The following is a 16911-nucleotide window of genomic DNA, read 5'->3' on the forward strand; positions in this document are numbered from 1 at the left end:
CCCAAGACGAGTAGCCTAAGACGTGGGCTGCTCTAAAAAGGGTGAGACCTGAGGACAGACGAATCTGATCAGGCGCCTCGGGACCACCCGGAAAGGGGGGCCTTCGGGCAGATCACATGGTTAGGCTGTTAGAGCAGTTGCTGGGCAACCACAGCTGCGGGGCGTGGTCTGTGCTGGGCTGCCCTCCTGTTGTGGCTTATCAGGGGATCCCCAAAGAAAGGAAGGGGACCAAGGCCGAAGCTGTTGGGGTGAAGGTCCGGGAGGCTCGTTAAGGGGGCGAAGGGTTAGTTTTACTTATTAAATGTCTGGGGAGGGCTGAGAACTGGACACCTGAGTTCGGTTACTGACCAGCCCAGCCCCTTCTTGGCGTTCAGATTCCCCACTTTGGGGTAGGGTGGCTATGGGATTAGTTGAGGACCTCCTGCTTCCTTGCGCTAGGGCTGTTCGTGATGACTCTGCCACAAAATCTATCTCAACTCACCAGGAATCTGCAGTTCAGGGAGGTCCCGCAAGTAAATGCCAGAGCCCTGAGTAGAAGCCACGTAGAGAATCTCTCTGCAGGCCGGGCGCGGTGGCTCACGCCTGTAATTCCAGCACTTTGGGAAGCCGAAGCGCGCAGATCACTTGAGGTCAGGAGTTGGAGACCAGCCTGGGCAATATGGTGAAACCCCATCTCTACTAAAAATACAAAAATTGGCTGGGCGTGGTGGCGCATGCCTGTAGTCCCAGCTAGTCGGGAGGCTGAAGCACGAAAATTGCTTGAACCCGGGAGGCAGAGGTTTCAGTGAGCCGAGATCGTGCCACTGCACTTTATCCTGGGCAACACAGTGAGCCCTGGGCTGGACAGAAGGCTTTGGGGATTGGATCATTGAGCTCCTTCCTCTGCCCCTTCTACTTGATTTCCTGCTCAGTCATTGCATTTGGTTTGGGTGAAAGTCTCCTTCCCCATTAAAGAGATTTAATGAGAATGAAACGTTATCTTCAGCTCCAGGGTAACTAACAAGAGTTCTGCTTTTGTGTGAGGTCCCCTGTCTAAACGACTTGCTGCAGAACAAGCCTATGTGCAAGAGTGAAGGAAATGAATCCTGAGATCCAAATGCCTCCTCCGCTGAAGCACCAAAATTAAAAGTATTTTTAGAGGCAGAGAGAAAAATCAAGACAGAGCTCCAAATTCAGTCAGGACTCTATTCTGTTTTAAGGGGCAAGTCTTGTGTAAGTCCTCACTGTGAAATTCAGCTTGTCTTTGTAAAGTAGAAAGCCAGAGTTTTGTAACACCTCCCAATATGAGTGACATGATGTCCAGAGTGCTTTGAGGTCATTTTGTGTTCTGGCGAATAATCCAGAGACACCCTCTATCCCCCGATATTGACCCTCCGCTGACGTGCATTTCTTTTGCCTTCCCAGGCACAGGCCATGGAAAGGAATGACACCATCGACTTCAAGACTCTGGAGAAAGAGCTGCAGGCTGCACTCACTGCAGATGAGAAGTACAAACGGGAGAATGCTGCCAAGTTACGGGCAGTGGAACAGAGGGTGGCTTCCTATGAGGAGTTCAGGTTGGCTCACTGCCATTTTTCTCAGGCCCTCCCGTTATCTTGGACTGTAGTAGTTAACTCTGAAATCAAACCATTCTGTTTGATCAGTCCTACTTCAGTCCTGGCCCCACCGTCTACTGTTTGATCTTATGCAATTTCCTTAACCTCTCTGAAACTCAATTATCTATCTGTAAAACCTAAGTGTTATTATAATTAAATGAGTTCTTACAAGCGTCTGACATGTGTGAAGTGCCTGAGAGCAGTCAGCTATCACTGCTGTTGTTACTGTTATTATCATTATGGTCGTACTGGTCTGTCAACAAGTTCATCCTATACCATGCAAAGTCTAGCTATCTTACGCCCACAGACACAGCATTAAGTCCATTACCTAATTTCTGTCCTTTGCCCCCAGGGGTATTGTCCTTGCATCACATCTGAAGCCACTGGAGCGGAAGGATAGGATGGGAGGAAAGAGAGCTGTGCCCTGGAACTGTCACACTATTCAGGGAAGGACTTTCCAGGATGCGGCCACTGAAATCTCCCCGGTAGGTGAGACCCTGCCTCTTTAGTCCAGCAGGATTCTCTGTCCTAAAGCTTCAATCCTGTTTGTTTGGTTTTTTTGAGACGGAGTCTCGCCCTGTCTCCAGTCTGGAGTGCAGTGGTACGACTGTGGCTCACTGCAACTCCGCCTCCCAGGTTCAAGCAATTCTCCTGCCACAGCCTCCTGAGTAGCTGAGACTACAGGGGTGCACTACCACGCCCAGCTAATTTTTGTATTTTTAGCAGAGGTGGGGTTTTACCATGTTGGTCAGGATGGTCTCGATCTCTTCACCTCGTGATTCACCTGCCTTGGCCTCCCAAAGTGCTGGGATTACAGGCATGAGCCACTGTGTCCAGCCCCTGTTTTTTGTTTGTTTGTTTGTTTTTTAACCACACATGCCTCTTCTTTATTTATCATGTTAAGCCAACAGAGACAGGTTTCTGCCTCCAATCCCTGAAAGAAAAACAAAAAGCAGATGGTGAAGCTGAGTCGAACTGGGCAGAATGAGTCAGAAAGGTGGGCTAGGGAAGGGGACCTTCCTTTAGTTCTTTGACTTTCACTCTCAGATCACGTTTGGGTTGCTCTGCCTCTGAATTGCATGGTGTCTAGTGTAATGATCCTCTGTGCAGTGTTGAGAGAGAGATCCGATATTCAGATCCTTCACACTCACTTGAGTTCCTTTCTCTCTTCCTGAGATTTCCAGTCAACCCATCCACATGGCTTACAGTAAACCCTGATTTACTCTTGAAGACTAGAGCTATGTCTCCATTCATGAGTAGGAAATTCCAGTATAAATGAGAATCTCAAATCATGACATGGATTCCTTGACCCCCAACCCCGTGTCATCCCCAGTTCCCTCAGCTGAAAATGAGGCCTCCAAGGACCAAAATCTTCCCAGTGCTCAGAGAGTAACTGAACTAAGATGGAGACCTGCAGGCTCCCCTCACTCTCACTGTTGCAGAGCAGCTGGAAGAGCTCCTGACTCCCTTTCCTTCCTTTGTGATGCAGGAGAAAACCCCCCTCCAGCCCGAGACCGCTGCTGACTTCTACCGTGATTGGCGACGACGCTTGCGGAGTGGGCCAGAGCGCTACCAGGCTCTGCTGCAGCTCGGGGGTCCAAAGCTGGGCTGCCTCTTCCAGACAGATGTGGGGTTTGGGCTTCTCGGGGAGCTGCTGGTGGCACTGGCTGATCATGTGGGGCCAGCTGACCGGGCAGCAGTGCTGGGGATCCTACGCAGCCTGGCGACCACCGGGCGCTTCACCCTGAACCTGAGCCTGCTGAGCCACGTGGAGAGAGAGAGATGCAAGAGCTTGTTTCAGAAGCTGCAAACCATGGGTCCCCCCAGACCCATGAAGGAGGGGCTCAGCTGGGAGGAGCAGGGTCTGGAGGAGCAGTCTGATAGGCTCCAAGAGGAGGAGAGGCTCCTACAGGAGCTGCTGGGGCTGTACCAGGTTGACTGATGTGACCAGGTACCCTCAGAGGTCCCGGTGGTCATGGAAGGCAGTTTTTGGTTGTTGTCTTGGGGTTCTGCAGGACCGTAATAAGAAACCCATACTTAGTTCCTGTCTCAACTTGGAAATTTCAGAGCAAAAACAGGAATCTAGTTTCCCACTCTCTAGCCCCTCATTGTCTCGATATTTTGAACTGTGTGTATCCACGGGACAATCAAGAGTTCAGGAAGTTGAAAGCAGTTTTGTTTCCCATCCATAGAGTCTGCCAAGCCTCTAGCCTACTGGCCCTGAGAGATGAGTGTGTACCCAACCAAATGCTGGCTGTACCTGTTACAGCCTCCACTCAGAAAAACAAAAAAGCAAAATCTTTATGGTAAACAAACACTGATCATCACAGCTCTTAACAAGAATGTTTATAGTCCCAAACCAATAAATGAACATTTAATCAACAAATGATCAAATGCTACCTCATTTGAGTTGTTGAATTTTCCCCTAGAGGCTCAGTTCTTGTGCAGGTTGAGCCTGGGAAGGCCCTAAGCCATCAGCCCCGGTCCAGCCAGCCTCTCGGATGGCCAGATATGCAGGACGGTGGGTTTCCTTCATCCTCCAGTTTGACAAAAGGGAAGACTTTTCCACCAGGCCCACAGGGCAGGGCCTGGAGCACAGAGGCAGAGATTTCCCTGCCCATGCACTTACACCTGCCCTTCTCATTCCGGTTTCCTTTGACCCATTCTTGAGTGAGTGCCAGTGTTCTAGAAAGGGGAGTGAAGGCCAAGTTCTAGAATGGTCCCCCCGCCCCGCCGACTGAGATCGGGTCTGGAATGTTAGAAGGGCATATATAATATATAATATAATATCCACTTGGCATAAATTGCCTTGTACTTGGCTGCTCCCTCTGCAGATTGTTGCTGCTTTTCCTGGCTGCATAATCCTTTCCTCATCCAGGGGCCTCGGCTCAGCAGTGCTTTCTAGGAGCCCCATGAGCCTTTAATACATCGGTTTTGCCCTGCACCTCTGACCCTTCCCTCCTTCAGGCATGCACCTGGCCCTCACCACTGTGCTCCTGTGGGCATGGGGGAGTCTCCAGGCCTTTGAAATTGTGGAGAAGGAAAACATTTTTCAGAAGACCCCCTGCCCCGCTTTCCTGATGTTTGAAAATGCAGCCTACCTGGCCGACATGAGCTTTGAGCTTCCCTGCCACTGCAAGCCTGAGGAGGTGCTGGCTGTAGTCTGGTTCTATCAAAAGCACCTGGGTAGCAGCCACACCAAAGTGCTGACGGACTTCGATGGGCGGGTGCTGACGGAGGCGGCCCAGGTGCATGTGGGCAGTGACATGCTGACCCGCTTCAGCATCCGCATGTTCAGCCTGCTGGTTTTCAGGGCCCAGCCTGAGGACTCAGGCCTGTACTTCTGCGGCACCCGCAAGGGGGACTACTTTTACGCCTACGATGTGGACATCCAGAGCAGCGAGGGAATGGTGGCCACTTTCCAGGACGAGGGCCAGGAGCCCTTCGCAGACGAGTACTACGGGCGCCTCCGTGTCTTCACCACCTTCTGGGAGTGGACCCCCTGTGACCGCTGCGGGGTGCGTGGGGAGCAGTGGCGCATTGGCCTCTGCTACCTGCAGAGCCCAGACCTCTCCCCACGCTACCTCAAGGCGGTGCCCGACGTGGTGTCCTGTGGCTCAAGGGCTGTGCCGAGGAAGCTGCGGACCAAGGCCAGGGACCACACGCCTGAGCTGCTGGTTCGGAGCTGCATGGTCCCCTGTGAGAAGAAGAAGACCATCCGGGGGGGCATCCTGGCCATCGTTAACTATGTGTCAAAGGTGGGCAGCCGGCCCTGGGTGCCCCAGGTGCCTATTCAGTTCCATCAGCAGAGACTGGGCCATGGGCTCATCATCTCCTGTCCCGGGGCCCGGCCAGAGCATGCGGTGGCCTGGGACAAAGACGGCCAGCACCTCTACCGCACACAGTACCTGAAGGGTGTCAACAGGTCCATGAGGGTGTTCATTGACCACGGCAACCAGCTCCACATCCGCTTCACCCAGCTGGGTGACCGGGGCATCTACTATTGCTGGAGGCAGGGTGTGCGGGTTGCTGGCTTCCGGCTGGGTGTGACATCTCGTGGGCGCTACCCAGCCTCGTTCTCGGATCCTGAGACTCGCTCAGCCGTGGAGCTCACCCTGATAGGCTACTTGCTCATCACAGCAGTCTTTGTCACCGTTCACCTCTGTCATTGCTGCTGTTACTTATTTAGCTGTTGTCCCAACTTCTCCCCCTAGGATTTCTCTCTCCCCAGTTCTGAAGACCTGTTGTCCTTCAATGTGTTTGTTAAATGATACCAGATGTCTCTGGTGGGTACCCTGGGCTGGGACTTGTGGTAGGGACATGTGGACAAATCTGTGCCCATTTTCATGGGCAGGTCTGGGGCCTGAGCTAAGAAGTGGAGGGGCCTGAGGCTGGTGGGAGATTGGGGACTGAGGTCAGGATAGAACTAGCCAGGGCGTGCGTGTTTTCTGACTTCACACTTAGGTCAGAGAAAGGAGTGAACTCATATTTGTCCAGTGGTAAACACTGATCAGTGCTGAATCGTCTTTGAGCTGTTTTACTTTCTTGCCTCTGAGGATTGTGCTGGTTGAGTTGCTGGTAGCAGGGAGAGGAAGGCAGAATAGAGCGGAGGGAGCTAGTGTAAGTCCTCTTGGGCTGGGTGTGGCGTTTGGTGAGGGTGTGGGCTCCAGAGATGATCGCTAATAAGAAGTGAGTTGGCCTTGTCGAGGTTAAGTCTCGGCCCCAGTCCCTCCCGCTCATGAACAGATCAGAGTCCACTCTGGGGAAGGGCGCAGCATTTGTCTTTATTTTTCCTCAGTGACTAAAGGCAGCAGCAGTGCCCTGAAGATTAGCAGCAGCAGCAGGTGGCAGGAAGGAGTGGAGGGAAAGGACACCAAGTCTTGGGGAAAGAGAAGGACCCTTCTTCGGCCTTAGAGGGGAGAGGAGAACCCTGAAGTGGGCCCTCTCAGTCCCATTTCTGGGCACAGATCCCACCAGTCTGCCCACCAGTCTGCCCAGTTAAAGCAGAGTGGGTGCACTGGGGTGGGAACGTGTCAGCCCTGAGCACCCGGCCTCCAGGCTGCAGGAATATGAGCCAGTATCTTCACTTTGCTCGCACCTCAGTTTTACAAATTGTAAAATAGGGCGCTACCTAAAATACTGGATACATTTTGCACGGGAGTAAGAAGGGACCGCAAGAGGCCCCTGGCTTAGGGAAAAGCAGCTGGTCGCTCTGGGGTGGAGACGGTCAGGCGTGTGGCAGTGGCTTACTGGGGTAAAGCAGCAGCAGTCCCAGGGGCTCAGAGGCTGGGGCGGCCTGGGATGACACAGCAAGGAAAAGGCCTTTAGAACTGGGACAACGTCATGCCCTGCCCCCATGGATACATCCCCTTTCTCTCCTGTTTCGGCATCTTCAAGAGGATGAGTCACTTTCTTAATTCCCACAACTCAGAGGCCAAGTGCAACTGGTCACCCACAACCCCCACTTGGATGTCTAGCGCCGACCTAATTGCCTCCTCCACCATCTCTACCAGCGTCCCCTCCAGTCTGCACGGGGCAGTCCTCCTGGGCTTGACCTCTCTGTACCCACAGCTGGGGGCCAGGCAGCCCCCCTCTATCCCTCCCAGCACCCCATCCCTCTCCACATACACTACAGATCCCCCAAGTGCTGAGAATCAAGCTCCCACCTGTGTACAGTGTGCCCACAGACGGGTTCCCTGGATGGCAGCTCAGGGGGCCTGAGACACTTGAGTCATGGCTCAGGAGGTTCCTCTGGGATCTGGGCAGGTGCCTGCCCCAGGTGGCAGGACATCCCCACCCATCTTAGACTGATCAGGGTCAGTCTAGAAGAATAACCCTCTGAGCTGGGCATGGTGGCTTGAGGCTGTAATCCCAGCTATACAGGAGGCTGAGGTGGGAAGATGGCTTGAGCCCAGGAGTTCAAGGCTAGCCTGGGCAGCATAGGGAGACCCTGCCTCAAAAACAACAAAAAACCAAAACAAGCCTCCGGCCAGGGCTACCTTGTCTGTGGGGACGTCCCTCTCCTGCCTGAGTCTCAGTTTTCCTCCGGCAGTCTGAGGAAACTCAAAGGCACAGTTCCCAGATACCCAGAGAGAACCACCAACTCTGGCAACAGTTGCCATAACAACAGGGATCAGGGATGTGGAGGGCGATGTATCTGGTCCCCCCGCCCTCCTCCCCTTCTCTCCTTCCTCCTCATTCTAACCCAAGCTGCTGGCCCTGCCCCTCCAGACTGCCCCTGGGGAGTGAGTGCCTTGTTAGTTGGAGTTGCTGGGTGCTGGGTGGGTGCTGTCTGGCAGGCCTAATGCAGACGGAGCCTAGGGCAGCTAGCTGGCCTTAGAGACAAGGAGGGAGGGGAGCAGCTGGGGCGGCGGGGGCTCAGGTCTGGGGAAAGGCGCCAGCAGAGGAGGAGCAACTATCCTGCTCCTGCTTGAGCCCCTCATGCGATGGGGCAGAGGCCACCAGCTGGGTCCCACCTCACATCACATCCTTGTGCTCCTGCTTGGACTCCTTAATGACCTGCAGGGGCAGGGAACATACACAGTGTGACAATTAGAGGTGCACACAGACCCCAGGCCCACCACTGCAAGGCTGTGTAACCTTGGGCAAGTCCCCACGCTTCCCAGGTCTTTCTTTTCTTGACAGTAACCACAACTGCCTCGCACAGTGGTCAGAGAGGGTGGAGAGAGAACGCTGGGAAAGCGTTTAGCATCATGCCTGGTGCGCAGCAAGCTGCTGGAGTAAGATGAGCTTCTGCTGTAGCTGGAGTGGTGTGGGGGATACACTAAATCCCATCTTCCCATCCCCTGGTAGTTTCCTTTTACTAAGCTGGAAATTGAAAGCCCTCTCCATCCCTGACTGTCTCTGCTAGAGTTGGGAGTGAAAGCTGCTAACTTTAACTCTCTTTCTGTCCCTGGGAAGCCAGGCCCCTGAGTGTGAGGGTGAGAAAGAGATAGTGTTTGAGTTAGGACCCCATCTAGTGGCTTTGGTACCAAGGCTTCTCTTAGAACAGCCTATGGAGGGGCTGGGGAAATGGAATTACATCCAGGTTCCTTGCTGTCCTCCAGAATTCACTGGGGAGCTCCTGGGAGTTACTGCGCCAGCCCCAGGCTCTCATCCACAGCCTGGCCTTGAGAATCCTGGGGGCCAGGCAGCCCCTGATGGCCCGGGTCCCTCCTTACCTCTCCATCCCGCATCTCCACAGTCTTCACCACGATGTTCCTCTTGAGGTGGCCTTCTGACACAGACTTGGTGTCCAGGCTGGTTTCTGCAGGTGTGAGGAGAAGAGGCCTCCTATGGACTCTCAGGGCGTGAGTCATCCTCTCCCACCCCCGGCTTCCCCATCGTGCCCCCAGATCATAATATGAGAACCTATGCAATGAGGCAGAGAGAGCCTAGGCTCTTTCAGACAGGCTGGAGAGCCCCCAAATCCCAACGGTGCTGCTGCCCAAGTCCTGGCTGCTCTGTCCTGTTAGAGTCCTGGCTACTCTGTCTTCTGGTTTGGCTTCATTTCAGCCCCTTTGCAAGCCCTGGCCTGGCACCTGGTTTTCTGACAATGCAGCAGGGCATCAAGGAAGGACATGCAGGCTTTGAAATCAGGCGACCAGGTGGGGCACAGTGGCTCTCTCACACCTGTAATCCCAGCACTTTGGAAGGCTGAGGCAGGTGGATCACCTGAGGTCAGGAGTTCAAGACCAGCCTGACCAATATGGTGAAACTCTGTCTCTACTAAAAATACAAAAATTAGCTGGACGTGGTGACAGGCACCTGTAGTCTCAGCTACTCAGGAGGCTGAGACAGGAGAATCACTTGAACCTGGGACGCTGAGGTTGCGGTGAGCCGAGATTGCACCACTGCACTCCAACCTAGGTGACAAAAGGATGCTCTGCCTCAAAAAAAAAAAAAAAAAAAAAAAAAAAAAAAAAAAAAAGACAGCTGGGTGCAGTGGCTCACACCTATAATCCCAGCACTTTGGGAGGCCAAGGCAGGTAGATTACCTTAGGTCAGGAGTTTGAGACCAGCCTGGCCAACTTGGTGAAATCCCATCTCTACTAAAAATACAAAAAATTAGCCAGGCATGGTGGCAGTGCTTGTAATCCCAGTTACTTGGGAGGCTGAGGCAGGAGAATCACCTGAAACCGGGAGGCAGAGGTTGCAGTGAGCCGAGTTCATGCCACTGCACTTCAGCCTGGGCAACAAGAGCGAGACTCCGTTGAAAGAAGGAAAGAAGGAGGCCAGGCGCGGTGGCTCAAGCCTGTAATCCCAGCACTTTGGGAGGCCGAGGCGGGTGGATCACGAGGTCAAGAGATCGAGACCATCCTGGTCAACATGGTGAAACCCCGTCTCTACGAAAAATACAGAAAATTAGCTGGGCATGGTGGCGTGTGCCTGTAATCCCAGCTACTCAGGAGGCTGAGGCAGGAGAATTGCCTGAACCCAGGAGGCAGAGGTTGTGGTGAGCCGAGATCGCGCCATTGCACTCCAGCCTGGGTAACAACAGTGAAACTCCGTCTCAAAAAAAAAAAAAAAAAAAGAAAGAAAGAGAGAAAGAAAGAAAGGAGGAAAGAAATCAAGAGACCAGAGCTAAAGAAGTCCCAACTTAGCCACGCAACTCTGGGCAAGTTAATTGACCTCTCCCAAGCCTCAGTTTCCTCATCTGTAAAATGAGGATGATGGAGCCTATTTCTCTAGGTGAGAGAGAGGAGACAATTAACTAAAATAAAGACTGTTAAACATGTGGCACATATTAGTGCTTAATACATGTAGGTCCCTTTCCCATCCCCTTTCCCCTTTCCTACTTCTCTCTGCCACTTTTCTGTACCCTAGCGACCTGTGACTATCTAGGACTTGGCAGTATTACCTCTACTAGTCAGCCTGGTTAAGCTTTCTGATGCTGAATTAAGCCCTGGGACATGCATATCTAGTGGTCCTAAATATTCTAGCCCAGAAGAGGAGTTTTGTTCCTTAACTAGGAATCATTTGAAGCCCACATACAAGTAAAAAGTAATTTAGCTTCACCCCTAGGGAAAAATATAACATGTCACATTCGCTAATATTTAACATTAAGAGCTGGGAATGTAAAACTTTATTCACTGCAAGAGCAGTGGTCCTGAGGGCAGAGTCCTTTGGACTGAGTCAGCACTGAGCTAAGCGATGGAGCCTCAGGGGTGAAAGAATAAAGCAGAGAGCCTGGCCTCCAGGCTCAGCGAGACCCAAGTGGCCCTCCCAGTGACGGGGAGAGGTGAGACGAGGCTGCTCCTTGCTCAGAGTCCCCGGAGTAGCTCAGCTGCGAACCCAAGGACCCACCACCGTTACCACTAACCAGCTCTGCCGCTTTAATCTACAGTTATCCTGGGCTAGGCACTGCGGTTCCTGGGAAAATGACGCAGTCCCAGCCCTTTAGGGGAAGCCTGGGAGGAGGGAGCCCAGGAAGACTGGGAGAATGGGATGGGTGAGGCTCACTCCCTGTCAAGCTGGGCAAAGAGCTGTGTCTGAGAGGCAGGCAGCTAACCGCGAGCTGGCGGCGCTCCATTTACAATCTGGTGAGCCTGTATTGGGATAACTCGTATTGTGAGGCTTTTGAGATGTCTTGTGACCTTGTGATTTTCCCCGTCTTTGGTGCTTTTGCCCCCTGTAGTGACAAGCAGTTAAAAAAACAAAAACAAAAACAAAACACTCAGAAGGGCAGTGCTTGCTCAGGGATCTGCACACAGGGCAGACGTTGAGATCTCACCCAGTTCGGCTGTGGAATGGGGTGCAGGGAGGGGAAGAGGGACCCAGGGCCCAGCAGGACAGGGGCGGCTGCCAGCCCTGCCTGGAAGTGCCCTGGGATGGTAGGCTCTGGCAAGAGCGCCGCAGTGAGTCATGAAGGGCCCCAGGGAGAACCTGGATCCCTTTGCCCTGGTCCTCAGTCCCAGGCTGAAGTAACCTACGGGGCCTGGAGGAGAGGGCAGGACTCCAGCGCCCTTACCATGAGGCCCTGCTCTACTGACCTCGGATCTGCAGGTTGGAGAAGGTCTGCACAGGAATGGTGATGCTGAAAGAAAGCAGAGGGAAAGGGATGCCCAGGCTGGCCGGGACAACCCTAGGCTGGGTCCTGGTCCAGGGCCATCATGACAACTTCAACGCCCTTTTCCTTGCCAGGGAAGTCTGACTCTATCTCCCAGCTTTCCCCAGCAGCCAACATGCTATCTGGAGCTCCAAAAGTCTGCAAGGGGCTTGAGTGTTATCTGTGAGGGTTTCACGTTCATCTGAAGGAAGACGGAAAAGGGAGGGGAGAGTGGTGAAGAAAGTTCCAAGGAGGCAGAAGACATGGGTGAGGTGAGGAGTCCAGTCTTTGCTGGGAGGGTGGAGAGTGAGCCTCTTAGTTTGGAGGGTGAGGCTTAATCAATACTGGTTGAATCCATCCATCCATTCATTCATCAGACATCTAGTGACTGGCTGCTGTGTGCGAGGCAGGCGCTGTACTGGGCATTGAGGTGGAAAGGGAGCTGGACACAAGGCTGAAAAAGCCTCAGGCCCTGAAGGGGGCAAAGTGGGCTCTACGGAGAGGCGGGGCGGCAGGGAGACTTGCCCAGGGCTGTGATCGGGGCTCACCGGTTCTCCTCGCCCTCCAGCAGCTTCCTGTAGGTGGCGATCTCGATGTCCAGGGCCAGCTTGACGTTGAGCAGGTCCTGGTACTCCTGCAAGTGGCGGGCCATCTCGTCCTTGAGGCTCTGCCCCTCTTCCTCCAGCCGCGCCAGCGCCTCCTGGTAACTGGCCGCCTCCCGCGCGTGGCGCTCCTCCTGCTCGCGCATCTGCCTCTCCAGGGACTCGTTCTGTGGGATGGAGCCGGCCGGTCCCGCGGGGCCCCGACTTGACTCGGTGAGGCTTCGAGGCCCCGCCCCCGGCCCCAGGCTCCACCTCTAGCCCGGGGTGACGTTCGAGCCCCGCCCTCGCCCCAGGTCCGCGCCCCTGGCCCTTCTACCCTAGCATCTCCTGGGGTGGCCGTCCCCTCTCCCTCACCCCCGTCCTGTCCTGGCCGCGCTCACCGTGCCTCGCAGAGACTCCAGGTCGCAGGTCAAGGACTGCAGCTGGCGCCGATAGTCGTTAGCCTCGTGCTTGGCCTGGCGGAGCAGCTCCGCGTTGCGGGCAGCAGCGTCCGTCAGGTCTGCAAACTAGATGGGGATAGGAGCCACAGGCTGAGGGCGGCTGGCGGACACATATAGCGGAGCTGTGTGGGTCCATGGGCAGGCACGGGCTTTGGGAAATCAGGGAGGTGACCAGGACCCCAGTCAACCCCAGGACGTTGGCCCTGGCTGGGACTTTGACCCATGGATGCGGGCAGGTTAGTGGCTGCCGGACCTCAGCACCTAGCGCAACACCTGGTCAGCAAATGCATGAACAGTGCCACAGAATCCAGAACCTTCCACACTGGCAGCTGCATCTGCGGGACTGAATGTCTGTCGTCTGCTACAGTGGACAGTGGGTTCCAGCAAGCGGAGCGCTGGGGTTTTTGTTTTGATTTGTTTTTTTAAATGGAGTGTCTCTCTTGTCGCCCAGGCTGGAGTGCAGTGGGGCTATCTCAGCTCACTGTGACCTCGGCCTCCCAGGTTCAAGCAATTCTCCTACCTCAGTCTCCCAAGTAGCTAGGATTACACCATGCCAGACTAAATTTGTATTTTTGGTAGAGATGGGGTTTCGCCATGTTGGCCAGGCTGGTCGTGAACTCCTGACCTCAGGTGATCTGCCTGCCACGGGCTCCCAGTGTTGGTATTACAGGCGTGAGCCACCTCACCTGGCCTCACCCTGGGTTCTAATAGCCCTTTCTCTCCCACCTGCAGGGAGATTCTCCCAGCTCCATCGGACCTTCATCCTGCTCAGACGCCTGTGGCCTCTGCTTCTCACTCTCCTCAGCTAGGTGCCCTGATGGTGCCAGCATCTTGGGGCCCTGCCTTCTGTGCTTTTCTGCCTCCAGGCTCTGTCCACCACCAGGAATGGTCCTCTTTTCTTCTCTTCCTGGCCGCAGCCTGCCTGTCCTGCCTAGCCCAAATGCCACACTGCGTAGAAGCTCTGAGCTGTGGTGTTCTCTACAGCCTCTGTGTTAGGGTGCACGTCAACATCACACCTTCCAGATCAGACACCTTTCTGTGTCCTGGGAGGTGCCTGGCATACAATAGAGCTTCAATCACCCAAAACAGACTGGCAGAGGCATGGAATGTAGGCTCCCAAGTGAGATGGGCTAGAGTTGGAAATCCAATGATACTAAGGAGCTGTGTGGCTTTGAGCAAATTAGTTAACTTCTCTGGACTTCAGTTTTCTCATCTGTCAAAGAACTGCACCTATTTCATAGTAAGGTAATCCATGAAAAGCACAGGACTTGGCATGGAACAATATCAGCTACCAATAATATAACAGCAGTAGTAACGATAATAGTAATGGGTACTTTTGGAAGCCATAGTGGCTGTGTGACCCTGGGCAAGCCATCTCACTTTTCTGGTGAAGGTCGGTCACCCAGAGAGAATATTCTCCCAGCTTCCTCCACCCTGCTTCTCCCACTCTCTCATATGGATCAAGGAGAGCTGCCTGGAGGAGGCAGGCTGGCCCACACAGGCTACCTTGGAGCGATACCACTCCTCGGCTTCATGCATGTTGCTGGACGCCATTGCCTCGTACTGCGTGCGGATCTCTTTCAGGGCTGCAGTAAGGTCTGGCTTGGCCACGTCCAACTCCACGTGGACCTGCTGTCGGGCCAGCTGCTCCTGGAGTTCCCGAACCTCCTGGCCGGGGTGAGAGAAGGGGAACCAGGGCTCAGGGTACAGGTCACAGCTGGGGCTCCCCACAGCATCGTGTCTTCTGCCTGCCCCTCAGCCAGGGGTTAGAATGCTCTCTTGTCTCTTTCTGTTTCCCTTAGTGCCTTTCTCTCTCTCTCGTGTTCTGTCTCTATCTGCCAATGTCTGTTTCTCTCCTCTCTCTGAGTGTCTCTCTCACTCTCAGCCTCTCTGTCTCTGCCTGTCCCTCTCTCAGTTGCAATCTCTGTGTTGAGCTTTCCTCCCTCTGCCCTGGACTCACCTCCTCATGGATCTTCCTCAAGAACCGGATCTCCTCCTCCAGCGACTCAATCTTTCTCTCCAGATCCAGACGGGCCAGGGTGGCTTCATCTGCTTCCTGGAGTGGCAGGAGGGGTGAGGAGCAGAGGGCCACTTGGGCCCCAGACTCTTTTTCCCCATGCCTCAGCCTTGCCTTACCCCTCCTTCTGGGGCAGTGGGGAGCAGCACATTGCTCTGGAGGGCTGAGCTTGGGGGTTGTGTTTGGGTGAGTTGCCATCCACCCCGTTCCTCCCTCCCTTGCCCCTCCCTCCACCTCCCTGACCTGTCTATAGGCAGCCAGGTTGTTCTCCGCTTCCAGCCTCAGGTTGGTTTCATCCTGGAGCCTGGAGTGGGGGGACACATTCCTGGGTCCAGGCTCTTCTGAGGACACTTGGATCTCTGCCCCAGTCTCCCTGGAGGCAGCTGTCATAAAGACCACCCGCACCCAGGACCAGCAGAGCAGCAGGAGGAGTAAGGGATGGGGGGCCTTAGACAGAGGCCTCGTCTGGAGGATGAGGCCTCTGTCTAAGGCTTTTGCCTTAATTCATTACTAAGGTGCCTTATCAGGGTTGGTGCACCTGTTCCTGCTCACAGAGGCGCATCCGCTGACATATACTCACTGCTGCACACACACACACACACGCACACGCACACACGTGCACACACGTGCGCGCACACACACCCACACACACGCACGCGCACACACACACACTGCACACACACATATACACACGCACGTGTGCGCGTGCACACACACACACACACACACACCCTCCTGCACTTGAAGGCATACAGGCATGCCCTGCCAGCTCAGTGAAGTGCCATGCCCCTGGGGATTCCTTTGATCCCGGGTAACCACCTTTTGAAATGAATTTTATTATGAGCTTTGCTTCATAGCTGTGCAAGTCAGAGTGACTTGACGGGGTTCACAAGCTGGTGGCAGGCTGTCACCTGTGCTCTACGCCCAGGCCTGCCTGCCCTTTTCCCCACTTCCTTTACCCCAGAATCCAGTCTCCCTCATGGATGCCAACCTCACCTTCCAACTCCTTTATACAGACCCAGGCTCCGAATAGCTGAACTCACTGCCCACGGTCACAAGGCCCAGCCATAAGTGAAAACGCAAGGGCCCAGCTGCTGGGGGCCCAGCTGCTCCTGCACTGCTTTCCCCAGTGAGGAGGCTGAGGGGACCCTGGCTCCCTGGCAGAAGGTGTTTGGGAATCAGATCCCTGGGGCCCTGGGCCTTTTTCTGGTCCCTCTCATCATGCTGTGGCGGCAAGGATAATGCCCCATCAAGAGGTGGGGAGACCCAGGGAGCAGGGAGGCTCGGCCCCTGCCTGAGACTTCTCGGGGACTCCCTCTTTCAGGTTCAGCCCCCTCTGCTCACAAGGCCCTCCTTCCCCATCCCCTTCTCACTTCTGCCTCACAGTGCCCAGGTCCTGTGCCAGATTGTCCCTCTCGACCTCCAGCCGGGCGCTGTTGGCGGTGAGTTGATCGAGCCGCAGCCGCAGCTCTCGCAGCTCAGCTTGGTAGACGTCGGCCAGCTTGGTGGGCTCCTTGGCTCGCAGCTGGTTCAGCTCAGCAGCCAGCGCCTTGTTTTGCTGTTCCAGGAAGCGAACCTTCTCGATGTAGCTGGCAAAGCGGTCATTGAGCTCCATCATCTCTGCCCGCTCACTGGCCCGGGTCTCCTTGAAGCCAGCATTGAGTGCCCCGGCCAGGGAGAAGTCCACTCGAGTCGGGAGTGGAGGGGGCATTCGAGCCAGGGAGAGGCGGGTGCCAGGACCCAGACGACGGGAAGCCAGGCCCCCCACCATCATCTCCCCCTGGGAGGCGTAGGAGCGGCGAGCAGAGGTGATGCGTCTCCTCTCCATCCTGCTCTGGCTCTGCTCGCTCCTGGGACATGAGGGCTTTATGAAGGAGTGGGCTGGGCTGGCAATGCCCGCTGCCCCTGGCAACGCCCCCGGCATAGCCTGAGGGGGTGGGGTTGGGCCGCAGCCCAGCTATGGGGAGAGCTCCTCTCACCCCATTGAGGTCACTGTGCCCAGAGGCAGGGCTTCCTGGGCATGCCAACTCCTGCATGAGGCAGGTGGTGCCTGGAGCCAGACCATGGGCCCAGGGCCCTAACCACTGAGGCAAGAGGACCCTCTCTCTAGGAAGGTGGGTCAAGAAGGGTTGGTTGGACCACGATGAATACTTACAATTATTATGCATCAATTAAAAAGAAAGGGCAGGGCAGGGTGGGGTGGATCATA

The 16911-nt window shown here is 54.9% G+C and overlaps 3 protein-coding genes across 5 annotated transcripts; 2 read left to right on the forward strand and 1 right to left on the reverse strand.

Moving 5' to 3' along the window:
* The first annotated feature begins 152 nt into the window (after positions 1-152).
* DNAAF19 (dynein axonemal assembly factor 19) lies at positions 153-5923 on the forward strand. 2 transcript variants are annotated; one of them, XM_003943608.4, is made up of 4 exons: positions 153-283; positions 1405-1556; positions 1948-2080; positions 3085-5923. In XM_003943608.4, exons 2-4 carry the CDS (start codon positions 1414-1416, stop codon positions 3535-3537), a joined length of 729 nt encoding a protein of 242 aa, XP_003943657.2. In that variant the 5' UTR covers positions 153-283; positions 1405-1413; the 3' UTR covers positions 3538-5923. The 2 variants fall into 2 exon arrangements, with proteins under 2 accessions (XP_003943657.2, XP_003943658.2); XM_003943609.4 differs by having other exon boundaries at positions 153-254.
* On the forward strand, positions 4454-6118 carry FAM187A (family with sequence similarity 187 member A). Its single transcript, XM_039476993.2, has one exon. It carries the CDS (start codon positions 4565-4567, stop codon positions 5807-5809), a length of 1245 nt encoding a protein of 414 aa, XP_039332927.1. The 5' UTR covers positions 4454-4564; the 3' UTR covers positions 5810-6118.
* Positions 6119-6360: 242 nt separating this feature from the next.
* GFAP (glial fibrillary acidic protein) lies at positions 6361-16558 on the reverse strand. Of its 2 annotated transcripts, XM_039476992.2 has the most exons (10): positions 16076-16558; positions 14946-15006; positions 14646-14741; positions 14192-14353; positions 12626-12751; positions 12192-12412; positions 11588-11631; positions 11107-11226; positions 8777-8862; positions 6361-8114 (listed from the first exon to the last, which is right to left on the reverse strand). In XM_039476992.2, the coding sequence occupies exons 1-10, from the start codon at positions 16528-16530 to the stop codon at positions 8073-8075; spliced, it is 1413 nt and encodes a 470-aa protein (XP_039332926.1). In that variant the 5' UTR covers positions 16531-16558; the 3' UTR covers positions 6361-8072. The 2 variants fall into 2 exon arrangements, with proteins under 2 accessions (XP_039332926.1, XP_003943643.2); XM_003943594.4 differs by lacking the exon at positions 11107-11226.
* Between the last annotated feature and the right edge of the window lie 353 nt (positions 16559-16911).

The sequence above is a fragment of the Saimiri boliviensis genome, chromosome 17, assembly GCF_048565385.1.
Source record: "Saimiri boliviensis isolate mSaiBol1 chromosome 17, mSaiBol1.pri, whole genome shotgun sequence".
Classification (NCBI taxonomy): domain Eukaryota; kingdom Metazoa; phylum Chordata; class Mammalia; order Primates; family Cebidae; genus Saimiri; species Saimiri boliviensis.

Coding starts and splice junctions, on each gene's coding strand:
- FAM187A (XM_039476993.2), top strand. CDS start 4,565: ATGCACCTGGCCCTCACCACTGTGCTCCTGTGGGCATGGGGGAGTCTC.
- DNAAF19 (XM_003943608.4), top strand. CDS start 1,414: ATGGAAAGGAATGACACCATCGACTTCAAGACTCTGGAGAAAGAGCTG. Junction 1,557..1,947: donor GCTTCCTATGAGGAGTTCAG/GTTGGCTCACTG, acceptor CTTTGCCCCCAG/GGGTATTGTCCTTGCATCAC. Junction 2,081..3,084: donor CGGCCACTGAAATCTCCCCG/GTAGGTGAGACC, acceptor TTTGTGATGCAG/GAGAAAACCCCCCTCCAGCC.
- GFAP (XM_039476992.2), bottom strand. CDS start 16,530: ATGGAGAGGAGACGCATCACCTCTGCTCGCCGCTCCTACGCCTCCCAG. Junction 12,413..12,625: donor TGGAGTCTCTGCGAGGCACG/GTGAGCGCGGCC, acceptor TCCATCCCACAG/AACGAGTCCCTGGAGAGGCA. Junction 11,227..11,587: donor CTCCAACCTGCAGATCCGAG/GTCAGTAGAGCA, acceptor TTGTCACTACAG/GGGGCAAAAGCACCAAAGAC.